The sequence below is a fragment of the Chrysemys picta genome, chromosome 25, assembly GCF_011386835.1.
Source record: "Chrysemys picta bellii isolate R12L10 chromosome 25, ASM1138683v2, whole genome shotgun sequence".
In the NCBI taxonomy this organism is placed as follows: Eukaryota; Metazoa; Chordata; order Testudines; family Emydidae; genus Chrysemys; species Chrysemys picta.
This window is the reverse complement of record NC_088815.1, coordinates 15,302,183-15,323,317: the sequence shown is the minus strand read 5'-3', so window position 1 is coordinate 15,323,317 and position 21,135 is coordinate 15,302,183. Positions and strand designations below refer to the sequence as shown.

General features: G+C 57.8%; 1 protein-coding gene and 1 long non-coding RNA gene across 3 annotated transcripts; one reads left to right on the top strand and one right to left on the bottom strand.

Annotated features, from left to right (window-relative positions):
• The first annotated feature begins 1,566 nt into the window (after nt 1–1,566).
• On the top strand, nt 1,567–20,928 carry TMEM59L (transmembrane protein 59 like). Of its 2 annotated transcripts, none has more exons than XM_005278986.5 (8): nt 1,567–1,846; nt 6,566–6,671; nt 8,252–8,346; nt 14,539–14,685; nt 15,337–15,445; nt 16,147–16,258; nt 16,982–17,099; nt 17,599–20,928. In XM_005278986.5, the coding sequence occupies exons 1-8, from the start codon at nt 1,682–1,684 to the stop codon at nt 17,758–17,760; spliced, it is 1,014 nt and encodes a 337-aa protein (XP_005279043.2). In that variant the 5' UTR covers nt 1,567–1,681; the 3' UTR covers nt 17,761–20,928. The 2 variants fall into 2 exon arrangements, with proteins under 2 accessions (XP_005279043.2, XP_065434191.1); XM_065578119.1 differs by having other exon boundaries at nt 16,147–16,259; nt 16,959–17,099.
• On the bottom strand, nt 12,228–12,796 carry LOC135977397 (uncharacterized). Its single transcript, XR_010594871.1, has 2 exons — nt 12,673–12,796; nt 12,228–12,275 (listed from the first exon to the last, which is right to left on the bottom strand). It is a non-coding gene; the product is annotated as an uncharacterized LOC135977397 (long non-coding RNA).
• Nucleotides 20,929–21,135: the final 207 nt, after the last annotated feature.

The following is a 21,135-nucleotide window of genomic DNA, read 5'->3' as shown; positions in this document are numbered from 1 at the left end:
GTGAGAGAGACTATTGTTGGCAATTGCATGTGCAGTGGGGTGGGGGCAGAGTGGGATGACTTAGGGCCCCAGTGGAATGGAATAGGCAATGATTATTGCTTTATTCCTGTTGCTCCCAGCATCTCCCAGGGGTACTGCTCACCCAGCTGGGGTGAATCCAGGGTGCTCCTCCACCTGTCGTTTCACTGACGCCCTTGTTAGTTCACTAGGAACGTGCAGGGTGTGCACTTCTGTTCTCCGTCTCATCTATCTCACTAGCATGCTGGGAAATGCCCGGGGCCTTAAGAGTTAATCACCGGAATCAATAATCATCTAGTCCAAAGGAATCGCACTAAACGCCTGACTCACGCACCAATGCTCAGTACTTTGTGCTCCCTCCTAACGTGCTTTGGCCCTGGCTGGAGGGGGAAGATCAGAACCGCTTAGCAGAGGAAGGCAGCAGCTGGCCAGCTGTTCAGGTGCCCTTTGCAGCAGAGAGCTGCATCTGAGAGGCCTGGATATGAGAGGCCTCGCTCCCTGCTTCCCCTGCTGTGCGACCGGTGCCGCCCAGCTGCAAAGGGGCGCATCCCTTAACGGCCACCATGCACCCTTGGTTTGGCTGGCGTGACCGGTCACCGCAGAGGATGTCGTACTTGTGGACAGTGATGCCAATATAAGCGTGTCGGGCCTGTACCTGGGAGCCTGTACCAGGAAAGGCGCCTTCACCCAAACCCTCCTGTCATGCATCCGCTGGTGAACCTCCAGAGCCCCGCCCAGGCCCTCTGGCAAGATGACTGCCCCATAACAGAGCATCTCTGCTAACTAGGAGACTCCAAGAGCCAAGATGGGCAGGTGGCCCTGACATCTTCTCTGCCTTTGCATTCCAAGCCGGGAAATGCAATACCCCCCTGGAGGCTGCGTGACAGAGCTCTTCGGTACCATGGAGCCCCTTGCCTGGGCCTCAGGCAGGATTTGTCCTGACCATCTACTCTTCATGGTTTTCCCTTGTCCTGTTCTGAATGACTCAAATGACGGGGCTCCCACCACTTCCTTTGGGAGACTGCGTCTGTCCACGTTTCGGATGCGCCGGTTGCCTACGACCTAGATGATACACTTGGCTTATCGAAAGGCACTGGCAGGGGACAGCCAGTTCTCCGCCCTTCCCTTGGTTTATCCAGCACATCCCACTGCTCGACAGACCCCACGCTAACCTGCGCCCTCCACTTTCCATTGCCTCATTCCCGCCTCCGGCCCACCCGGCTCCGTTCCTCTCCCCGCAGCAAGTGAGCGGAGGTGAGAGTTCATGCCGAGGGGTGATGCCAGCCCCAGCGCGGACTGCGCCGCAGGGCAGCAGGCCTGGCTGCACCATCCTCCTGTAAAGGGGACTCCTGGGCACAGCTCATCCCAGGGCCCCCCAGTGCAGGAAGGGCCCCTGTGGCCTTGTTCCAGCCCTGCTGAGCACCGGCCCCGGCTCGCTGCTTCTCCAGCAGCAGCTCCAGCGCAGACCCTGCAGCAGAGATGCATGTGGCACCATTGCATCCCCTGCTGCCGCCCCCCCCTCCTCCTCCCCCCGTCTCTCTCCCAGACTCCCTCGCTCTGTGCAAAGCACGTCACGGGGATACAGGCACCGCCGGGCACCGCGCGCTCCCTCTCCCCGGGCTGGTGGGCTGCAGCCCCGCACTGCGAGCGGCCGCGGGGAGCCATGCAACGCGCCGGGATGGCGGGGCGCGGCGCCCTGCCCCTGCCCCTGCCCCTGCTCTGCCTGGCGCTGGCCTCCGCCGCGGGCTCCGCGGCTCCCTTCTCCCCGCCGCTGGGGGACATCGGCGCCTGCCAGGAGCGCTGCGGCCACCCCCCAGGCGCAGCCCGGGTGAGTGCGGCGGGTCCGAGCCCGCCTGGGAACCGGGGGGGGAGGGGGGGGTAGAGGAACAGATTTGTCAAGGGGGGGGAGCCTGTGAGCAAAAGCAAAACACCGGGGGGGGTGTGTGGCGTCCATCTTCCAGTGTCTTTGCATCGTGCCGGGGGGGGCGCCAGCCCTGCTGTCTGAAGGGGGGGGGATTGATTTGTTTTGCAAGGAGGAAAGGGGCTGATGGGTCTAATTATTTTTTTTTTTTGCAGCAGGGAGAAGGTTTGTCATGTGGAAACCGCCCCCCCTCTGCATTCCCCCCCCCCCCCCGCCTCTTTCTGCTTATGCGGGTTCGGGGCCTCTGGGCTGCCCGGCTCCCCTTTGAAAGCCTTGCCCATGGATTCCCGACCTCGCCTGGTGCTGGGGGGGGGGGGTCCTTTAAAAAACCTGAGCCGGGGGGAGGGGGGTGTGAGCTTCCTACTAAAAATAAGGGCATTCATCAAGGAGATGCTCTTTGACTGGTGGAAGGTGCCCGGGCAGAGGCTGCGGCCCCGGTGCGGGGGTTGGGGGCGGGCGATGCCGGATGGTGTTGATCAAATTGCTGTTCATCCCTTTTATTCTGCAAGGCACCAGGTGTCCAATTAAAGAGCAGAAGCCAGTGGCTGGATCTGGTTGTGTTATGCAGCCGGACACCTGCTTTCTTTCCCACGGCTCCCCCCTCACAGGCTGAGCTGAAAGATGTCTGTGTGTTCCCCTCCCCGCCCCATTCTCCAGAAAACCCATGAGTGAGAGAAAAGCACTGCATCCCTAGGGCACCTTCTCCTTCCAGTATACCTCCTCCGCAAGCGGGGAGGGCCGTGTCGGAGACTGAGAACTGCCAAACTCCTCACACGGGTGTACGCCCAGCATTGGATGAAGCTGTCGTTAGTGCTGGAGCCAATAGTGCTCTCAGGAAATGGCTTGAGTATCATTCATCAGAGCTGCAATGACAAGAACCATACAAACAATAATCATTGAAACCCCCAGTTCTGGCTTCTAGACTAATAACTGCAAACTAAGGCCTCAATCAGAGTGTGCCTAGCCTTGCCATCATAAATGTACTAAGGTCGTACGTTGGCAGGTAGAAAAGGCCATCGGAGATCCATGTGACATATCCAGACACAGCAGGGGGAAAGCCCAGGTGATTGTTTTAAAACCAGTCACATTTTTTGCTGTTAAAACCAGTTCAAGGGGGGCGGGGGGGAATGCATGGTGTCATCAGACACTGGCTATCCCTAATACACCAATAATAATAGTTTAGTTAAAAAGTAATTGAAATACTCCCCACCCCCATTCATGGTATCCACTCTGGTCATTCATCAGGAAAGAAGAATCCGGTCTTTGTCCTCCCAGACTTGGTAACCGATCCTTAGAAAATAACTGAATAGGTTTATCTGCACTTGGTGTCGTCCCCGTTCATCCAGAAAGGGGACTGACTTTTGTTTGTGCAGCAACAATAAAAATCCTTGAAAAACTCCAAGCCCAAGATTTTCCCATGTCCCGGTCGAGTCCATTTTAGCTTTTGTTTTCTGGATTGTTTGTTTGCAATAAATAATGCTTCGGGGGGAGGATTGTCTCACACGAACAGGAAGGCGGGGGGACGGGACTGGGGCTGTTCTGGGTAGGTTTTTGTACACGGGTGCATGTGAGAACTCGTGTTATTCTGAAACGGGAAGGCTGATTTCCAAGCCGTTTGGGCTGCTTTCTGGTTAGCGCTCCTGCTTTGGAGGTGAAAGCGTGGAGTCCCTGTGGGTTCAGCCACAGGAGCTGGGTGCAAATCGAAAACATTTGGGGGGGGGTCTGTAACTTTATATCTCGCAAAGACATGCTTAAAATGTGAAGCCCGCTTGAAGTACATGACACATGCTGCCAAAAGGAAAAGCCTACAGCTGGCCGGAGCAACTCGCCCAAGCGTGTGAGGGCAGCACCCGGCTTGTATGGCAGGCACCTCGCTGCGGCTTGCGGAGACTACAGGTCCCAACATGCAATGTTCTATGGCGATCTGAGTGCCTTTGCTGGAACACTGCATGCTGGGTTCTGTCGCCTCTGCCCACTGCACCTCCATGTTTAAAAAAATCAGGGCAGCCTTGGGCTGGGCTGTAGAATTCCCGGGGTTGCTTTTGCACAAGGCTTTGGCTGCCCGCGATGTCGCAGAGAATGGAGGGGACTGGATGCTGCTGCTGTCCACCTGGCTGCCAGCATCTCCTTCCTGCTGGAATAACTCCTCTGAGCCAGGATGTGCGTAAAGCAGTGATTTCGGGGGAAGAGCTAGCGTCTTAAAATGGAAACTGGGCAGCCGGGGCTCTTCCGGCGTATCCCCTTGCAAGTGGCTGTTTGTTTGCCCAGACAGAAGCTGGGCAGGCGGCGATGAAAGTTGTTTGTTTTAGTCACCCTGGACAGCGTCTCCCTTTCTTAGCAAGGATGATTCTACCCCACTTCCATGCCCTAGGGCGTCCCTCAGGGTACACGCCAGTTGTCTGATACATGGACCCTCGAAGAGGAAGTGTAAAATGGATCCTTCTAAAGGCTCATGCCGAAGGGCATCCAACGGCATCTCTGTTATCCGCGCAGCATTTGAGCATGAGAAATGCAGGGCTGCGCTCCCATTTCCTGGCACAGAGACGTTTGGGATTCAGCCCTGGTGTTCTGTGCAAAACAGAGATTATGAAGCTGTAGACGTAGGTAAATAGTGTGTCTTTGTCTATCTTCAAATGCGACCATAGAGAAATACACTCCCGGGCTGGGAGGTGGCTGAACATGTCGAGCCAAAGGACAGACTGGTGGAGACGGGAAATTCCCTTGCCCCCTTTTGGAATAAATCACTCGTGGTCTCAGAAAACCAACCGTGCAGTTCTGTGGGCTCCATTTGCCAGCCCGTGCTCTGTTATTTCCAGGCATTTTCCTTTCTTGCCCTTGTTTTAGTTCTGGGTTTACTGTCATTTAGTCTCATGCAGTGAGATCGCCACGCACGTAGAAAAGAGTAACCGCAGCCCTACTTACAATCGCTGGTCCAGGGCCCCGCTGACTTCCTGCCAAGCTTGCCTTAAAACTCACCTCTTTCACCCTCCCTGCAGAGTGCTCCGCGGTGACTGGGTCAGCTGCTTGTCAGACTGATGGGAATATCTCCTCCTTCCTGGGGGCTCCTGCCTGGTCTTTGTTGGGTCTGTTTGCTGTCTCTTGGCTAGAACACTGGCCTGAGACTCAGGAGATCTGGGTTCTATTCCTGGCTCTGCCACTGGCCTGTTAGATGACCCTGGGCACGTCCTTGCTCCATGCCTCAGTTTCGCCATCTGTAAAATGGGGGTAATGATTTCAAATCTACTCATGCAAAGAGCTAGGTAGTGGTGTAGCTACTTTACCGTGGGACAGGGACCCTCCTTTTGTTACGCGTGTGTCCGGCTCCGGCATGATCCCAATACACACCATATTGGTGATACTAACACTGGGGAGGGATCAATACTTCACACGCGTGTAAGGACGCCCCGTGCCAAGTGCAGGGCCTGAGCTGTGGTGCCACAGAGACTAAGGTGGAAGCGTCACATGGCTGGTTTCCAAGCAGCCTCCTCAGTGGGTGTGTGGGGCAGAGGTGAGCTCAGGTGAGAGGGCTCAGGGTTGGCCTCGCCTCACAGGGCTGCTGTGGGTGATTGCCTGGCAGAATCGGGCCCTGGCAAAGACAGCTAGGCAGGGGGGAGGGGGCTGTGTGTCCTGCTGCGGCCCCGAACTCCCCCACTGCTGGTCAGTGATGATACGGGGGCAGGTTACTGGGCGCAGCACCCAGGAGAAGAGTGCCGCAATCGGCACCTCGGTTCTTTTGCTGAAGCTGCTGTGTTTGCTGAGGCTGGAGCAGCTCTCCCTGGGGTCCAGCCCCATGGTAGGAGCGTTTCTCTCGGGCCAGTCAGGATTCTGGGGGTGGTGGTGAAGGTGCCCTCAGAACTGTGCCCCCCCCAGCGAACATGTGCGTGGACAGCTACCCGCAGACTCCCCCACGTGCATGGGCCCGCAGAATCTGTGTGAGAAACGCACGTCCTGTTGGCTCTCCAGGCCCATAGTTCTGGGGCAGCCAGACGTTTCCAACGTCACGCTGAGCTTTTCAGAGAACCATGCGGCGCTGCAGGCTGCCCAGTGCCAGGAGGGTCAGACCAGTTAGAGATGCAGAAGGCCAGCTCGGGCTCCTCTAGTCCAGGAGCTTTTCAACCTTTTGTCATTTGCGGATCCCTACAGAATTTCGAATGGAGGTGCAGACCCCTTTGGAAATCTTAGACATAGTCTGCGGACCCCCAGGGCTCCATGGTCCACAGGTTGTAAACCACTGATCTAGTCCATTCCCCTGGGAGCCCTATCCCCGTTCCTTCCCTACAGTGTATTCTGCAGGGCCTTGTCCAGCCTCGCGGTAAATGCCCAACGCACTGGGGTTCCACCACCCCTCCTGGGAGACGGTGCCACCACCTAGATGTAGTGCTAGGTCTTGATGCTTGTGGTCCATCGACAGGGAAGAAGGATCTGGAGCTGGTGTCAGTGATCCAACCACTGGGGGTCCTGGTCCCATGCAGTGGATAGCGCCCTCCTGCCCCGCCCCTTCCCTGCTGCCCCAGTCCCAGAGCACAGCTGGGTCCCCAGGGGCATTCGGGTATTTGCAGGGCGCTGGGGTGCAACCACTGCACTGTGTGTTGTTCCGGCTCCTAGCTCTCCTCTTCCTCTCTCCAGGATGCCGTGCTCAACGCCTGTTACCGAGGATGCCGGCTGTTCTCCATCTGTCACTTTGTGGATGCGAGCGCCGAGCTGAACACAACCAGAGCCGAATGTGAATCAGGTAAAGAACAGCACAGCCAATTAACTTTCCCTCCCCTCTTCTCCCGCGGCCCCCTCAGTTACATTGTCCAGAAGTGGCTTCTCCACTTATTCCTGTCAGGACAGAGGTTGCTTCTGCGCCTTCTGCGCTCCCATGCTGTCCAGACAAAGTTCCATGGCCATGATGCACCAGCAGTGCAAATCCAGGCCGGCTCCGCTCGCTCCCTGGTGCAAATCCGGGCCAGCTCTGCTCACTCCCTGGTGCAAATCCGGGCCAACTCCGCTTGCTCCCTGGTGCAAATCTGGGCCGGCTCCGCTCGCTCCCTGGTGCAAATCTGAGCCAACTCCGCTCGCTCCCTGGTGCAAATCCGGGCCGGCTCCACTCGTTCCCTGGTGGAAATCCGGGCCAGCTCCGCTCGCTCCCTGGTGCAAATCCTGGAAGTTGGAGGGTCACGTGGATGCAAGGCCCCACATGAACCCATTAGGGCTGTGGCCACAGCAAATACCAAGGGGATTAATAATGTTCTGATCGTGAGTTCAACCTCTCAAAGGGGTAGGAGAAGGGAGGGGAGGATCCTCTGCTGAAGCCAACCACCCGGCCAGGGGTGCAGCTCTAGCCTCGCCGGCAGGCAGCTGCAAAGATGGAAGTTTCCCACAGCAGCAACCGAATCCCCCCGCCAGGCCGAAGGCTGTCCAGCAAGTTCCCGGTGTCATGTGAGCAAACCGGTCTTCCTCCCTGGCCCAGGGACGATGTGCTAACCCCCCAGTGCCTTTCAGCACAAGGGATCCCAAAGCACTTTGCAGCCTCACTGAACTGCAGCCACCTCTGGGGCGGAGCGGAGCAGCCGGTATTCAGCACCAGGGCGGGTGGACTTTTCAGCCGAGGCTATTTGGGCAACCCCCCTACTCTTGGGAAAAGTGCTCTGGGGGCTTTAATGTCCCCACAGAGTAGACAAGGCCTCAGTGTCTATGGTATTGTAGGGGAGACGACCCCCCTATGCCATGCCGCTGGGATCTCAGGATAGCTGCTTGGAACGGGGACTGGGCCGTTCCGGCGTGGGCTAACCCTCTGCTTATGGGAAATCCGGGTGTTTCCCATTGGAGGCTGAGACCTGTCTGGGAACGTTGTGCTGATTGCCATGATTGATTAGTCTTTGGGCAGAAATGAAATAGGTCATGGAGCCCGTCAGGCAGCCCTGTGTGTGCCCAGCTCAGCCCAGGGGCGCTCTCCGGGTGACTCCGCTGGGCTGTCGGACGGGGTTTGGCTGGTGGACACACCCTGGAGCTGGGTGTTTGACTCAGAGCTGGGGGGTCTCATCCCAGTCCAGGGGGGGGGGCGTTTGTCCATGTCACAGGAGTTTGGCTGTGACCTGGCTCTCTCCGTGCAGAAGGCCAACTCTGGAATAGCTGTCAGGGCTGAGGAACGCTGACAGCTGCCCATGGGCGCCCAGGGCTGGCATAGCAGGGGGCTGTGGGTGCCCTGGCAGAGCAGGGTGGGCTCTGCCTGGCTCTAGGCCGTGCTGCCAGCCCCCTGTTGTCCACGTGTCCGACAGCTGCGGGGTGCCCGGGCCCTGACCGTTCCCTTCCCCTCCTGTCTTGCAGCTTGTATCGAAGCCTATGGCAGCGCCGAGGAGCAGTTCGGCTGCACGACTGGATGCAGGAAGCAGTTGCCCGAGACGCAGAGCCGGAAAGACAAGGTTTCAGCCTCCTCTTTCCCTAGTGCCAAGGGGCTCTGCGGCCTGGGTAATGGGCCTGAACAGACCAGCGCGCAGCAGGGGGGCTGGAACAGTGTGTTCAGTGGGGGGCTGGGAGCCATTGAACCAAGCTGTAACCCCTGGGTATGATGGGAACCCCGTCAAGCCCGGGGGTGCAGCAGCTCCCCCAGCACCCCTAGTTGCAGCACCTCTGGATCATAGTGGGAGACGAGCACCAGCCGACGGCCCCTCCCGTCTCCGGCTCAGCTGCGCTGGCAGGGAAGCCAAGGAGCTGACGGAGTTTCATTCTCCCACCATGGCCCAGGGCTCCTGGGAGCAGGGTTAGAGCCAGGGTCCATTCCAGGCGGGGGCCGGAAGCCAGCTCGTGCTCATCTCTCGGCAGTGCTGAGCTGACCATCTGGCCAGCAGATTGGGTGAGCCCGGCCTCTCGCCTGGGACAGCTGGGAGGAAAACCTGGATCGACGGCACCTGGAATGGAGGCCCCCCTCCTGCAGACAGAGCCCTGTCCGTTCCAGGGGCAGTAACCAAAGGTCCCGTTCAGTGGCTGTGTCGTGAGGAAATCTGTCTGGGCAGTTGCTGTCCTCAGCCCAGCTCTGGGGGATCCCCGTGGGATGGGGCAGGCAGCAGTTCACGCCGAGGAACAGGGGAGGGCGGGTTGGGTACAGGGCCGTTACCTTCTTCCTCATGCCCTGGTTATCTCTCGGGGGCCAAAGCCCAGAGAGCTCTGCTGCTGGCGCCTGTCGGCTCAGGGTGCCGTGGACGTACGGAGCTGACAGGGTGTCCTGGAGGAAGACGATCCACCGGGCAGCTGGGGAGACCAGTGCAGGGCTGGCGGGATCTGCAGATGCAGAGGAATTCGCTGTCTGATTGAAGGATAGAGGGAGAGTTTGCCCTCCCCCCTCTGTCTAGACTCTGCATCCCGGAGGTAAGTGGAGCAGAGGAAGGGCACATGGACCTTGCATTGATTCGGCCCGGCAGGAATGCGTGGAACCCCCTTGTCCGGCAGCACGTTCTCCTCTCTTCCTTTTCCCTTCTTCCCTCGTCATCGTTCGTGCTGGCCAAAGGTGCAACGGGAAAAGGGACCCAACCCAGCTGTGTTCAAAGGGCCATGGCCAGGGCCGCCCTAGAAACGCAGCAGGTGGATCCGGCTACACTCGGAGGGTGCGTGATGGGAGCATTTGACCTTGTTCCCCCCCTTTCTGGTGGTGGTTCTGGCACAGTCCCCCAGGGGAGCTCTGCACTTTTTGGGTGGGTGATGCAGGGCTCCGTCCCCTCTTGGCACCTGTCCACGGTGCAACGTTGGCACCAATGCCCTGGTGGGGGGAACCAGATTAGCCGTTTCCAGAGCGGGGAGCGGGAAGCAGCACAAGGGCACAGTTTCTGGAAACCGGCTCTAATCGGATTAGAGCTCTGTGGTCTGTCCGTCCCAGGAGGCCGAGGCTCGTGCATTTGGCTCCTTCTCCAAAGTGCTTGTGGGCAGAAGGCGGGGAAGGCAAGGGCTGGGAACATCCCCATGTGAGTGAGTCACGGTGCATATGTTCCAGAGGAAGCCAGCCTGGGCTGCCGTGTCCTCAGAGCCACGGTCAGGCAGTGCCATCCAGCAGTTAGAGCAGAGAACAGGGAGGCAAGACACCTAGGTTCTCTGCCTGTCCTTGGAGGGGATTGTTAGCGAGTGAGCCAAGCAAGACACTGGGAGACAGGACTCCTGGCTCTGGAAGTGTCCAGAGAGCGGAGCAGTGGGGGCTGGGAGGCAGGACTCCGCGGTTCTATTCCTGTCTCTTGGAGAGGATGGGTATGTGGCTAGTGATTAGAGTGGAGGACTGAGAGATTTGGGGGAACGGCAGCTGTTTCCCCCCCTACGTGCTCCCTCGTGGCTGTGTCAGGGAGCGTCATTCGGCTCTCGGTGTCATCTCTCCTGGGTGGAGCCTCGTGGCTCACTCCCCTGTCACTGCCCAGCTCCCTGCTCTACACGGCGATATCGCTCTCTCCGAGGGCTGAGACCAGCACGTTACCAGTTACCCCCCAGCTCCTGCTCAGCAAGCGCATTTATCCTGGAGGGTAAAAGCATTACACAGAAAGCCTCTAAAATCAATAAAAGGCCCTATCTGCATTCTACCGAGAGGTGCCCCCGACTCCGGTCTGGGGCCCTGGTAGCGGTCGGTCCCTCAAACCCACAACTGGGCTTTTCCTCTGGTTACAAGTTCATATCGGCCTTGAGATCAGGAACCAGAATGAAGCCCTGAGTCAGTCCCAGCTCAGGCTGTTCAGGCCAAATCTCCTCTCTCCGTCTGTTGGTCCCTGGAGAATCCAGGCTGGACCAGAAGCCTGTAATCTGAGTGATTTGCCTTCATCACCCCCTGCAGTTTTCCCTTCCTGGCGGGGCTGTAGTAACCCTCCCTCCCCCCGGTGGAGCGCATACAGTCCCTGCTCCAGCCATGACAGAGCCCCTCAGTACCGATGGTCTGGAGATGGCACCACCGCGCAGCTGATCTCGGGCCAGACCCCCCGCCCCAGACTGATGGCAAGCCCCCACCGCGACCCTCGCATCCTTCTTCACCCGGTGGGAGAGTGTGAGGCGTTAGCCCTGTGCCCGGCAGGGCCCCGGGGCGTGGGGTGAGGGGGCGTTGCTACCCAGACGCAGCTTTTATTGTTCTCAGCGGGGAGGGGTTGGATTTCGTTCAGCCCCAGCACGAGGTGTTGCATTGAGAGCACTGGGGTGGATTGTGCTCTGGGATACCCCGGCCTCCGTGTGCCCTGTGGGGCGTTGGGAGAGGCCACCTGAGACTGGGCCCCTGGACACTCTGTTTCACCGTCGCACGGCAGAGCTGCAATGATCAGACCTCTCCTGTAGCAGAGCGTGAGGAGACTGCCTGGAGCAGCAGGGGCTGGGAGTAAATCCGCTCCTTGGCCCCATGTACAGCACCTTGCATCTCCGCCCAGCTGCATTGTGGGGAGCTTTTGTCTCCTTTGGCAGCACTGGGGATTGGCGGGAGGAGGTGGGGCTAGAAGGGCCGATGGCCTGGTCTGGGATTGCAGGGTCCTGCGGGTGTGTGGTCAGTACCTGCTCCCCGGGACGCGGGGCCCCCATGCTGCTCCAAGCAGACACATGGCTGCTCCCCTGGGAGCCGTGCTCAGGGCCTGGGCGCAGGAGGATCTGTACTCGCCCTCCAGTGGCTGGGGCTGTTGATGGGCCTTCCCCCTGGGAGGTCTGGGGGCCAGGGCATGCGGACATGTGGGCGAGAGAGCGGCGCGGGCGCAGGCAGGGCAGCCTGGAGGGAGGGAGTGTCGGTCCTGGCCAGACCTGGGGTTCAAAGCTTGCTGGTGGTTCTGGTGTCCAGTGCGGCTGCTGCACAGAGCCCAGCCGCACGCCAGGGGGTGATACCCTGGGGCTGTTTAGATTTTAAAGGGACTGGGAGACAAGTTCTGTCTCAGACCCCAGGAGGAGGCAGCGCTGTGTGTTCTGATCCCAGCTGACCTGGCCCCTGTGTGGACAGTAGAGGCAGTGAGAGCTAGTGGGCAGGGACAGCATTGACGCCTAGGTGGAGCCACGTCTAACGTGTCTCTGCCTGCTGTCAGGAGGACGAGGGCAGTCGCTCTCTCCCTGGGGTTAAAGGCTTTTCCATTGGAATGGATTCATCTTCCACCATGTCACCTCCCTGCCGGTAATCCCCCGCCCGCATTGTGGGGAATGCTGGTGCAGATCTGCACAGTCCGACCCGTCCTCTCCTTCCTCACATGCTGCGATGAGCAGGGAGGTTGGATCTGAGCTAGCACCGGTTGAAATGGACGGGGCAGTGACCATCTTGGAGCTATTGCTTCAGGCTCGCTGCAGACTCAGGCAGGCGTCACTCCACCCTGTACGCTCACTTCACCTTTGGAAGCTCCAGCCGTAGCAGCTAGAGGCTGACTTCCTTTGTAAAATGAAAGAAACAGGAAAACTGTAGAGCCCGGTTGCCATTTCCCCTTCCCGACGTCTCTCCCTTCCCCCCCCAACGCACACTCAGCAGATCAGCGGGCTGAAGATGGAGGTGGCTGTGATAACTCCTCGTAGGCCACCTGTCTGAAGCACAGACCTCTGCTCAGCTGTCCCCCTTTATTCAATTGCCCCACGTCCCCCTTGCCACCACATGGCAGCAGCCGTGTGCCGTACCCCCACATCGCAGCGTCATTACCCCAATGGCTGCAGCCCTTTGGAAGACGCTATCCTGCCTCTGCGCTCTGCAGCCGGGCATTTTGAATACCTGCGATCTCAGGTCTTTGCAGCCCCTCACGCAGCAGTAAAATTCCCCATTAGCAAACAACACTTACATATATTTGACAGCAAAAAGGGGTCTTTGCTTATTTCATGTCCTCGTCGTTCCCCCGCCAAGAATCCCGCCTGTATGGCACACCTTCGGGGCATTTGATGGTCCCCAGGTACCTGGGATGCAGGAGACAGGTGAATGGCGCCAGTGCTTATAGGGAACCTTCTAATAACATTGCCCAGGGAGTGGATTGGTCTGGGCTGTTGGAAGCAGAACCACCCAGTGCAGGGCTGTTGTGCTATTTAAATCAAATCATAAACGGCAGGTTCATTGCATTGTGCTAGGCCTGCCGTTGATTTGGGCTAAGCTAGGGGGTGGTGTTGAATTCCCAAGATGGAAGGTTCTTACCTGTGATTATTCCAGGCTCCCTGGGTTTTGATTGGCTATCCCTTTCTCCGCCTCTTTTCCTCCTACATTTAATTGATTCAGCTTTTGCCCAAATAACTGGGTTAGCCTTTGGCCTCGGGTAGAGGCTTTCACCTTTGCAGGATGGCTTTCTGCAGTGAGGAGCAAGGATCAGGCATGGGGATACGGTGCTGCGTCTATAGCTTCTCAGCCCAAGAGCTCAAAGTGCTTTCTACTAATTAATGAATGAACCCCTGGGAGGCTGGTAACAAGCATTAAATATGGGGAAACTTAGGCATGAAATGGTCCAGTGACATGCCCAAGGTCGAACACAGAATCAGTGGCAGAGCTCAATGTTTTTCTTTGTGAGAAAGAAGCCTCAGTTGCTTGGCTATATCGGAGTGGCAGCTGTCCCTGTAAAGGGGACAAGCATCTGTCCCTGCTTCCCCTGAAAGAATGGGTGGATGAAACTCTGCGAAAGGCCAGGTCCCAAACAAGATTGCTCCATGGCGATAGCGTTCCAAACATTCCCTGATTCCATTCATTCCACCCAAAATATGTTTCCTTTGGATTCCTGGGCAAGCAAGCAAAGCAGATTTAGCACAATAATCAGCTACAGAACCTGACCTATTTCTTTCCTGTTTGCTCATCTGACCGTATGAGGGGCTCTGGCATGCCCAGCCTTGGAAAATGTTCTACGTCCATGGCAAGGAGCAGCCAAGTAGATTCCAGCAGGGATGCTTTAAAACATAACAAACCTTGCAAAGAGCCAAGAATCCGGGGCATGGCTAAGCTGCCAGGAGAGAAACGCCCTCGGCATCTCAGCTCCTCTTCTTTATAACATTTTCATGTGAGTTTAGTGCTAGTGGAAGGAGCTGGGCTGGCAGCCACGCAACCCCCGTTTATCCCCAGCGCCTCCTGCCAGTGTGTGTCGACTCTGATCTCCGTGGCCTGCTCAGCTCACGGCCTTCGTGCTGAGGCCAATGGTGCTTCGAGTAGGCACGAGTGCTTGTGCAGGGGGCCCTAGACTGAGTCCTATGAACGCATTTCATGCCAGCCACTGCCCTGGGCGATATGGAGGTTAGCTGTCTTCTGTCCCCCTCCCTGCAGTATCTGAGAGTCTCCATGTCGTCAATGGATTAATCCTCGCGGTGCAGGGCTGTAATCCCTGTTGCACAGGTGGGGAAACTGAGGAACAGAGAGGCTAAGGGACTTGCCCCAGGTCACAGAGAGACTCTGTGGCAGAGCTGAGAATTGAGGCCAGGTCTCCCAAGGGCTAGGCTAGTGCTCTAACCACTAGACCATCCTGTCACTCTCAGGGGGGTTCATAGCTCATTAAGGCCAAGAGCGCTGCGGTGGGTCATTCAGCATGGTCTGGTCAATAGACCTGCTTTAGAGCCCTGGAGCAGAGCCTTGAGTCCTGAAGGGCCTCCCCTGTGCGCTAGGGGTGGGGCTGGGGTGGGGCAGGACGACGCGGAGGTTCCCAGCACAGCGAGCTGGTGCTCTTCTCTTTGCTGATTTCCAGAGTCTGGAGCTGCAGCCCGTGTCCTTCTCCATGTTTGACTTGGTCTCCAGCTTTTGCAACGACATCGTCAGCTCTGCCCAGAGCTTCATCTCCTCCACCTGGACCTTCTACCTGCAGGCAGACGATGGCAAAGTGGTGGTGTTCCAGGTAGGGCGGGCTCGTGCTGCTGAGGTCATCAGTGGCCCTGCGTGGCTGTGGGAACAGGGCACGGATCCCCATGCTTCAGGGCAGAAGCTGCAGGGGTCAGGAAGGGGTTCCCTCTTATCCCACCCGTGCCAAGCATTTCACCAGTGACCAGGTATATTTGCCTTCCTACAAAGCATCAGGTATTGGCCAGAACCAGGACTGGGACACCACATTAGGTACAGCAGGGAGGTAGGATACTGGGCTACCAGATGGAGTCATGGTCTGGTGCTAGACTAGATTGTCTCATCCAGCACTCAGACACTGCCGAGGTGACAGGCGCCCGAGACGTACAACGGACAGACAGACAGGCTGACTGACAAACCAGTGTCTGAGCCTTTGTGGCAAGTCCTGCATCCCTACAATAATAACTGCTATTGTTTGTCTCTGGTGTGGCTGAGGACGGGCCCTGAGATTGGGCCCCACTGTGCGAGGTGCTGCCCAGACGCAGCGAGAGGCTGTCTCTGGGGGTTAATGCAGCAGGAGGGATCTGGCCCTCACTATCCCGCGTGCTTCCCCCCCATGGGCCAGTCCAGCCCCCACAGGAGGTTTTGGGGCTCAGTCACTAACTGCGTTTTGGTCCTTTTTGTTTCTTGTTGAACCCTAACCACTCAGTCCCAGCCGCAGATCGAGTACCCGGTGCCCGAGGTGCCAGCGCCCAAGTCGGAGCTGATGGAGAAGTCCTGGCCTGTCTCCAGTCCTAACACCCTGAAGCCCCACACAGGTGAGCAAGGGGCAGTGCTTGGACCAGGTGGGGCGAGGAGGCGAGGGGGCTGGGAGCTGCTGGAAAGTGCTTCCAGCTCTGAACCGGTTTCTCTAGAGCCTGTGGCCTCTGATTAGCCCCCCTGGTACATGCACACACTCTTCTACCCGAGGGGCAGATGGCCCATCCCGCCCATCCCCCCTCCACTGAGCTGGGACCATCCCCCCTACTCTGGGAGCTTCCACACACAGTCCTGACCTGGGGCGGGGCATCAGGCAGCTCAGGTGCCCTGTCCCCGTCCGTCTCCAGCCTCTGCCGAGGCTGCCAGCACGAGGCCTATGGGGGTGGGTTTGAGCCGTGGACACCTGGGTGCTGGGAACCAAACTGAGAACCCACCAAACTCACTGCACACGGGCTCCTGACCAGTCACAGCCCCGTCGTGATGTTCCAGTGGGGGGCTGGGGGGCTGTGCCCAGCCTCCTGGAGCCTAGTTTAATGCCTGGAGTGATCATTATTTTAAGGCTTTGGGGGATGGTCTCATTCTAGGCTGCTATCAAGTAAGCCAGGTCAAGACCTTGCAATCCTTTTTGCCCCCGTTTTCTACCCTCCCCTTCCTGGCCTTGGCACGCGAGCAGCTGCCCCAGCTTCATTGGGGGCCCGGGTGGTTGTGCCCAGCCTGCTGTGGCCGGGGAGTCACTTGGGTCTGGGTGTCGTCCTGCCAGGCCCCCAGGAAAAGCTGGAGAAACCCCCCATGAAAGAGCCAAAGAGCAAAGCCAAGCTCCAGCACCTGGAGACCCAACAACCAGAGCACGACTTCCTGGGCTGCATGTCCAAGTAGGTGCAGGCCTGGCCCCCCAGGGGTGCGGGGGGCAGAGGGAGAGGCAGAATGAAAAGCCTTGGCAAATTGGGGGAGGGATATGTGGGGGGAGGAAAGGAGACAGGGGGCTAGAAAGGGGATGGGGGGATAGTGAGGTGGGGATAGGGATTTCCATTGCAGAATAAACCACTCTTGCAAAATGTTACTAGCAAGGGGTGGGGTTATTTGGTCCACGAGTGGGGCGCATCTGGGTGAGGGGTGGGGTTATTTGGTCCAAGAGTGGGGCGCATCTGGGTGAGGGGTGGGGTTATTTGGTCCAAGAGTGGGGCACATCTGGGTGAGGGGTGGGGTTATTTGGTCCAGGGGTGGGGCCATCTGGGTGAGGGGTGGGGTTATTTGGTCCAAGAGTGGGGCACATCTGGGTGAGGGGTGGGGTTATTTGGTCCAGGGGTGGGGCCATCTGGGTGAGGGGGTGGGGTTATTTGGTCCAGGGGCGGGGCCATCTGGGTGAGGGGTGGGGTTATTTGGTCCAGGGGTGGGGCCATCTGGGTGAGGGGTGGGGTTATTTGGCCAGGGGTGAGACTGCAAAGGGAATGCTCCATGGAGGAGGCAGGTTGGTGGTAGCCAGGGGAAATCCTTCCCTCGTTGGCCACTCTGAGTCCTGTTTGTGCCCCCTCCACCCTGATGCCCAGCCATAAACTTGTCCTCTCTCTTTGGCGGGGGGTGGTGGGGTGCTACAGGCGCTCAGGCCTTCCTCGCTGGATCCTGGCTGCCTGCCTCTTCCTCTCCATCATGGTGATGTTGTGGCTGAGCTGTGCCAGCCTAGTGACCGCCCCGGACCAGCACGTCAAGACCCAGGTACGGAGCCAGCCGGCGTCCTAGGGCAAACGCAGGTGCAGATGCCACTGAGCCGGGACCGTGCGCTGAGCCCAGCCACAGCCCACTGGGGGACGTCCGGGTGGGCTGGGGGCAGTTCGTACCCTTGGCCTGCATAGCACTGTCTGCTGGTGGAGAGCAGCATGGTGGTGACACTGAGTGGGGAGGAGAGCCTGGAAAGCACAAAAAAATACCCCATCCTCGCACATGCCCCCAGTACACTGGGGCCCTGGGACTTCACAGCCTGACGTTAGCCAAGCAGCGCCCGAGGCTGGTTTATTTTGAGGGGTTAAATCGTGGCTGCAGTTGGGAAATGAATCCCAGAAACTCTGGGAGCTGTGGTGATAACAGACTCTCGGCTGGGTCCCCGATGGGTGCAAACCAGCCCCCTGCCGCGATATGTCCCCCTCTCTGCTGCCACAGCCCCCTCCACCCCCGGCCACGCCCTGTCACCTGGTGTCTGGCTCTGACTCTCTTCCAGCCGCTGAGCATTAACGGTGATAAGGAGTACCTGGAGGACCTGGATGGCTCGGCTCCCTTTTCTCTGCACCCTGTGATCGCTGTCACCATCTGCCCAGCGGACGACAACGAGGAGGCGGGGCCGCTGCCGGTCAAGGTGGATCTGGACAAAACCGTGATCTAGAGCCCCTCCTCCACCCCCCCCCCAGCCTGTCATCTCCATGCCTTATTTCCTGTGAACATTTTAATGCAACCCCCCCCCTTTGTTTTGATCTGCCTTCCCGCTTTCTGCTGTTTTAAACCCCCGCACCGCACTGTGTCTGAAGATAACCATCCTGGACCATGAGGGAGCCATCAGCTTCCGGCCCCACCTCCATCTATTGTCCTTGTGCGCGGGAGGGGGAATTGTTTTCCTCCCCCTGTTCACAATCTCAGCCCCAGCCGGGAGCGGTACTGAGGGGGTTTCTTGTCTTGTGTCTCCGGTGCTCCAGGTGGGAGCTTTAGTGAGAACAACACGGTCTGTGACCTTGGTTGGCTGGAGTCAGATGACTGGTGGGAGCACAGGGGGGCAGGGAGAGAGTGCGCCCTGCCGTGGGGGCGGGGAGGGAGCGTGGGAGTTGGCGTGGCAGCGCCTGTCTGGAACAGGAGCTGCGTGTGGTGGGGGACCCTTGGGGTTCACAGCAGAGCCCTCACCTGGCAAGCCTCAGGGCTGCTGGTTTTGCAGGAAGCGGATGGGGCTCCATGGGGAGAGGATGTGTCAGTGGGGCGGCTCCAGCTCTCGGTTCACTTTCCCTGGATGCCGCGCGTAGGATGCGCCGGGCGGGGGGGCCTGAGAGGAGATTCTGGCCCCGGGCAGGCAGTGAATAGATTCAGTCTCAGTAAGTGCAGCAAGGCGCTTACGCTCGGGCAGACCCTGGATGTGATGCGTGTTGGGCAGATAACACTACAGAGGATCGTTTCAGGGGGCAAGGCAAAGATGCCACATTTATTATGATAACAATTTGATCTACAACCACTAGCTAATACCTTTATATATATATATGTGTGTGTGTGTGTGTGTATATACACACACACACACACACACGTTACCAGTCCTGAACATAGCGTGAGTCTGTGGCTTGATTTCGCAGCTTGGGTTCGTAGCTGGTGGCGGTAACTGGCCAGGAAAGCCAGGCACAAGGAAGGGCTGGGTCTGCCCTCCCATGTTGGCAGCAGAATGTTACCCTCCAAAGTTTTCCATCTCACCCAGCCTTTTTGTAGGCTTTAGTTTGAATCCAGAGTCTATAGGTCTTGCTGTGTCACGCTGCCTTTGGGTTCAGTGTGATTGATCACCTGTCAATTGCAGACGTGACTTTCAGCCTCGGACCTGGCTTTGATGTTTCTTCTGTTGTACCTTTGTTCTTTTCTTTTTAGGGTGGACTCTGCTTACTTTGTTAGGGCTGTTGTCTGCATCTTCAGCCGTTGGTGTTTGAACTCTATTTAATCAGGACAGGCTGGGGCTGGAGGTTGATTCCATCATCCATACATCCCTCATTCACACATCTAAACTAAACTAATAAGATTACAGCAGGTTTTGCAAAAATGAAGGTTGCAGCAAGCCCTTACAAAATGGAGTAAGCGTTTTAAAATGGAGTTTGAATTACAATATGGCAAACAGTGAACAGAAGTAGACAAGTGTAGTGAATGGCAAACAGTGAACAGAAGTTCCAATACTAAAACAGTGCAAGTCTCAGTGATTTAAGCAGGAATTGGATTGACAGTGAAACTTACAAGGGCAACTGGCTGAACAGTTATGGCTCTTAACAAGCATCTTAATTGTCAATTAGCCAGTTATTGGGGTAACCGGTTTTATGAATGAATGTTGTTTCATTCATAAAACTTTATGTATGAAGTGACATTAATAAAGTGAACAATGAAAAACAATGTCATTCATCAGTTCTACACGCGCTGCCCCCACGTGAAGGGTTTGCGCTGCGGCAGCTCTGCTCGGTCAATTCGGGTAAATCCGGCAGGTAGCCAAGGCCCCAGGCTGACACCTAAGAGGCAGGGAGTGTCAGTGTTTCCCTGTCCCCGAGCCCAGGCACTCTGTAGGGCCCAGGGCAGGTGTCAGGGAGCTACCACGACTCTTCTCCTACCACAGACAGGGTTTCTGTCTGGTCCTTGCCAGACCATGCTCGGTGCAAGGAGAACTGCTGGCTGCAGCAACCGCGACCCGGCCAGGAGCCTTGCTCTGAGCCAGATGCCGAGGAAGTTCCCTCTGGGGCTGCTCTACTAACGGTGGAGAGGGAGGGACCCCGTGGGGAGCTGTTTGGAACCCCCTGCAGCCTGTTCCCAGTGGGGATGCCGCTGCTGTGGAAGGGCCGGGTGGCAGGCCCTTATGCCACGGCATTGGAGCCAACTCAAGCCATTTCCCAGCTTGGCACCTTGCCCCACCCTCGGCCCCCGAGCACCAGCTCCCGTAGAGCGTCAGGGCAATTCCTGAGGCACACCCCAGGGTGCCTGGACAAGGCCTCCCAATTCATCCCTTTTGCTGTAACTGCTCTAGATGGTGATTGTGCTCCTGTGGCCAGGCGTGGGGCGGGGAGCCTGTCTCACGGACGTTCCCTATCCCTTGACTTCACGTCTCATTTCCTTACGGTTGTGTTGTGCTGGCATAGGCCGCTGTCCCCGGGCACTCTGCATGGGCACTCGCGCTGAGAACACCCTTCTGCAGCAGAGGGAAATCCGCTCATCTGTCCATTCGCCTGACGCTGTCTGTGTAGATTAACTTATTACCTTGGACTCCCTGCCCTCGGGTTTGAAAGCTGTATCGCTATTGACCCTTTACTTTGACGCTGCCTCGGTTTCACTGGATCCTGTAGGTTGTTATTGCAAAGAGACTCTTTCATCCTCCCCCCCTTCTGAGTTCTGTATCGTTCGGTATCACTTTAATGTGTGCAACATATCTGTTTTTTGGAGAGGGGGGAGGGCAGTTTGGGGAGGGGGGCGGGGATATTTTGTGTACGTGCTGGGATCCATCCCACTCTTTTTCATGATAGCTTTTCGGCAGATCAGCTCAGTGAGGTGATGTTTGTGGTGTTGTCCTGGCAGGTGCGTTCGAGCCAGCTGGGCCTCTCTGCCTTTCGAGTCAGCCAGTAACGATCCGGGAGCGGAAAGCCCCTCGCAGCTGCCGCTCCGAGGGAAGCTGGGTTGAAATGGGGCGGGGGGACTGGAGAGTTGTCCGGGGATCCATGTGTGTCCGGAATTGTTGGAGAGAGCTGGTTTGTTGTTTTTATCTAAAAAAAGCTGTGACAGGAGCGCGGAGCAGGCTGGGGTGAGGGGGGAGAAATGGAAATAAAGGTTTGTAAAAGAACCAGCAGGGCCTGTGGCTTTATTGGGGTCACCGTGGGGAAGGGGGCAGCGGCTCTCCATGTCGATGCACACCGGGGCATGCAATGAACCAGCGCAACCCTTCTGTACCCCGCCCCCCGGCCCCCCCGCCCCCCAGCGACGGGGAGGTCTCCGCAGAGCGCAAACAGATATGTTCTTGGTAGGGAAACCGCCCCCACCCCCAAACCCA